This window comes from Formica exsecta, unplaced genomic scaffold (genome assembly GCF_003651465.1).
Source record: "Formica exsecta isolate Colony F162 unplaced genomic scaffold, ASM365146v1 scaffold440, whole genome shotgun sequence".
Classification (NCBI taxonomy): Eukaryota; Metazoa; Arthropoda; class Insecta; order Hymenoptera; family Formicidae; genus Formica; species Formica exsecta.
Window position 1 is genome coordinate 78,148 of NW_021851635.1, and position 4,460 is coordinate 82,607.

General features: G+C 33.7%; 1 protein-coding gene across 1 annotated transcript in view; it reads left to right on the forward strand.

Moving 5' to 3' along the window:
- The first annotated feature begins 2,173 nt into the window (after nucleotides 1–2,173).
- LOC115240536 (protein brunelleschi) overlaps nucleotides 2,174–4,460 on the forward strand; it is a 5,493-nt gene continuing 3,206 nt past the window's right edge. The window contains exons 1-3 of the mRNA XM_029815748.1: nucleotides 2,174–3,547; nucleotides 3,714–3,990; nucleotides 4,075–4,273. Coding sequence (XP_029671608.1) covers nucleotides 2,610–3,547; nucleotides 3,714–3,990; nucleotides 4,075–4,273 — 1,414 coding nt within the window. The 5' untranslated portion in view covers nucleotides 2,174–2,609. The remainder of the gene's footprint in view (nucleotides 3,548–3,713; nucleotides 3,991–4,074; nucleotides 4,274–4,460) is intronic.

The window sequence follows — 4,460 nt, forward strand, 5'->3', positions numbered from 1 at the left end:
ATATATATATATTGCTATATATTACATACATAGTAATCAATCTTTACTGGCATTTTATAAAAAATAAGATGACATCAGTAATTATAATATATCATACCATATCACGTAATATCATGATTTATGACCATATATGAATCATCTTTGCCAAATACTTCCAAATATTCAAATGTAGGTTATACATTACGAGAATTCTAAATGTACATACAATAATATCTCAAACTTTTTTTTTTAAGTATTAATCCGTCACTGAATTACTTCACTTTTCATTTCTGCTTATGTAATAGAAGCGCATATTGCTATGTTACATGCATCTCTTAATCTTTCTTTAGCCATATCTTTCTTTCACCTTTGTGCTTGTCATCCATTGTGCTGATAATGTTTTTGTTAATTTTTTTTTTTTAATTATATAATACATGGTGTCTAGTAAAGATTGTGCCAACGCTCGTGAGCGGGTAGAGCACAGTAAACTGAACAGAAAAGTCCTGTAATATTTTTTTCTATAACGCTTAATAAAGCAGTTATTATTGAGTAAAGTCTGCCAATCAGCTCCGACCTTTAGGCCCCCACTCCTTAAATAAAGGCAAACGCTCGGTCTAGATATACTATGTCTATGGCTCTGTCGCTACGGCGGCGCACATTACCAGGCGGACGGCGGGCGTCTTACGTGCGTCCGGTTAAAAGTCGGCGCTGATTGACCAGATTTTACTCAATAATAAACTCCCAGCCAGCGATCTACATAATAATTAAACTTACGATACATGAAAAAAATCAGCTTAATTTGCTCTTTCATAATATACATTTTTTATAATTTGCTCCATTATACTTTTTTTATAAATAAATGATAAAGTTAATAACAATGTAAACATCAATATAAACAAAAATCATTACAACTTAAAGGTTCTCAAGGTTCAGAAAAATTGCTTCTTTTTTATTTGAATTTGCTCCACCTTTAAAAATTTATTATCTACAGTATTTATTAAGAAAAAAATTAATAATTGTTTTATACATTTTGCGAGATGTCAAGACATTGTGCGCATGCGCAAAAGTATTTAGCGTCTGCGCAACAGAAACCGAGCGCGCCATTTTTCAAATTATTTATTTTTCTTTAATTCATTAAAGAAATATTAACATTGAAAAAAAAATGATTGAAATCAACTTAAATATTTATCACTTTTCCACACATCATTCATTTGACATTAATAACATTGATTTGAAAAAATATTTATTTGATGTAAGAAATCCTTTTCAAACTAAATAAATATTTACTTGTTTTGAATAAATGATATGCAAAGGAGTATTGAATATAGCTGAATGAATTACACACATACTATAACAAAACAGAAAGTTTACAGTTTACCATTTGATTTCAATCATTTTTTTTTCATTGTTAATATTTCTTAAATGTATTAAAGAAAAATGAATAATTTGAGAAATGGCGCGCTCGGTTTCTGTTGCAGGCACTAAATACTTGTGCGCATGAGCACAATATCTTGACATCCGGCAAAATGTATAAAGCAATTATCAATTTTTTCTTAATATATACTGTAGATAATTAATTTTTGAAGGTAGAGCAAATTCGAATAAAAAAGAAGCAATTATTTTGTACCTTGAGAATCTTTAAATTGTAACGATTTTTGTTTATATTGACGTTTTCATTCTTATTAACTTTATCATTTATTTATAAAAAAAGTAAAATGGAGCAAATTATAAAAAATGTATATTATAAAAGAGCAAATTAAACTGATTTATTTTATGTATCGTAAGTTTAATTACTATGTAGGTCGCTGGCTGGGAGCTTGATGGTGAAAAAATTGTTACAGGACTTTTCTGTTTAGTTTATTGTGCTCTACCCGCTCACGAGCGTTGGCACAATCTTTACTAGACACCCTGTATATATATACAGGGTAGGCCATTTTAATGTATCCAAGCAACGAGCGACGATTAAATTAGAAGAAAAAGTTATTCAGAATTATGTCCTTGAAAACATATATCAAGGTCAAGGTCATTGGGTCCCCTTTTCGCTATATTTACCTTAAAATATTTTAGTGAATACATTAAAATGGCCTACCCTGTATATATATATATATTTTCCTCACATTTGACTGTGATTGATCAATTTCTTATGGCTTGAGACTTCGAGACTTACTATACACCTATTGTAGATCCGGGCTAAAGAAAATGCTTCGTTTAAATCACCGCTGTCGTTACGAACGAATCCATTTGATTTAGCGGTCACGTGACAGCTAACACGTCAGTGTCATGTGACGTATATAACTATCAGCTATCAGCTGATAAATACTACATTCGTCAACGTCAATCAAAGTTCATAGTCGTTCGTATATACACAGAACTGAGAACAGCACCCTTTAAGTGTGTTTATAAGGCCCTTATGTGTGTTTATAAGACCTTATGTGCTAAGCCGTTCACCGTTGATGAGATTAATCATTGATGTGGTTATGAAAGAAAAATTTTTATTTTTGACGCGGATATAAACAAGACGTCGCGCACATGTTTTTCGTTATGCCTGACCTGACGACAGAGACAAATGACAGAATCAGGTGGAGTGCCTAGGTACTAATCGGGTACCTTCGAACAAATTAATGGCATAAATGCGCTCGGCCATCAGCGTTATCTTGTCGAGTCCGGTGCCCGACAACAAAATGTCTCATCCCGATTACGAGCAAACCGCCCATGATCATGCTGCTTTGCTGTTGCTATTGAGACCCATCGGTACACAAATCAAGCCAAAGACAGTCAGTAGGTTATGCGAAAGGATCATTAAAGCTGGCAGCAGATTTTCCGTATCTGATTCCAGTGGCGGCACCCGGGAGATTCTAGCCAGATTTGTCAGAGAACATCCCGTGGAGAACAATGATTGGGGGGACTTTCAGACTCATAGAAGATTATTAGGTCTGATTACGTTCGGCAAGTACGATAATCAGACAGAGTTGAACGAGCTATGTAGAGTGCATGAGACCTTGAAGGTAAAATACAGCAACACTTTATATGATTCGCGAGCTATCCTCTTTGGTCCACTCGAATCGAATGGTCGTCATGAGCCACCACCAGGCTGTACTACGCCTAACAATTTTAAAACGCGGGCAGTGTTCTATGCAGACGAAACATGTCCCGATCTGGAAATACAAACAGCTGAATATCTTAATTTCCTATTCTGGATCTTGGAATCGAAAAGATTGGAGCGTTCTAGGGAAAAGATAGACCGTGTCTCTCTTCTATTAGCTCCATTCGAGAAGAAAGATTTTATAGGACTAGATCTCGAATCTAGAAATAATAAAAAGAGATGCGTTGGCCGTATGACAAAGCATTTAGGAGATTTGTGTCTTCAAGCTGGACTACCAGCTGATGCATTGAATAATTATAATTCTGCAGCCAACATTTTACAAGCAGTCAATGACTGGCTGTGGTTGGGAGCTGCGTACGAAGGTCTTTGCGCTGCTTCAGTCTTAGTTCTTTATCCTAACATGTGTCGAAGTCTTCCATTGCAAAGAAATTCCTCTCTACAGGAAGGAAGTCCAAACAAGCAGAGGTATGACTAATCTTTAAACAAAATTACACAATCTTTTCGAAAAATAAAACTATCTTTCTCTTTCTATTTGTTAATGCTTAACAAAATTAAAATACGTGTTTAGGTATTTCCTGTTTTATCCCAAAACTTGATTTTAGAATATAATAAATCTAATAATAATTTGTAGACGAGGATCACAAGCTATCGCCACAGTTTTGCCATCTCCGCCTAGTATAGAAATAGTGAAGGCTAGCATGCCACATATTTTATTACCAGATGAGATATCTAAGAAATATCGCGAAGCCATTGTACATTACAGTAAATATCAATATGCTGGTATAATTGAAACTGAAGCTAGTTTCAAAGCTACGAGGATCTCAATAGAGCAGAACTGTACCTTACAGGCTGCATCGTATCTAAATAATGTTGTATTGATTAATTTGCCTCTTAGCGAACAAGAAAAAGTACGTAATGATAACATTATACAAGTTGCATACACTTCCAAGATATAAAAGGTATAAAGTTATTACATAGATAAAACGTTTCAGATTGATCGATTCACTACATTGTCAGATTTATATACAAGCTTTCGTTTTGATAGAAAAGCTTCATTTTGTTTACGATTAGCTGCCACTCGACATGTATCACAAAATAATCCTAATCCAGACTGGCAGCAATGTTATAACTTAATGTTACAAGCTACATCCGGATTTAAATTATCCTTGGATCCCGTTGATATGTCACCAGGTTATTAGGCTACAATTATTATGCATGTGTTGGTGGTCACCAATAAATTTCCTAAAACTTTTTTATTCTAAAAACTTTTATTCTCCTGATTACACACTATTTTTATCATATTATTTGTTTTAAATGCAAAAATGTATTAAAATATTGTTTTTAAATTTTATGTGTATACATGTGTATGTATATATAT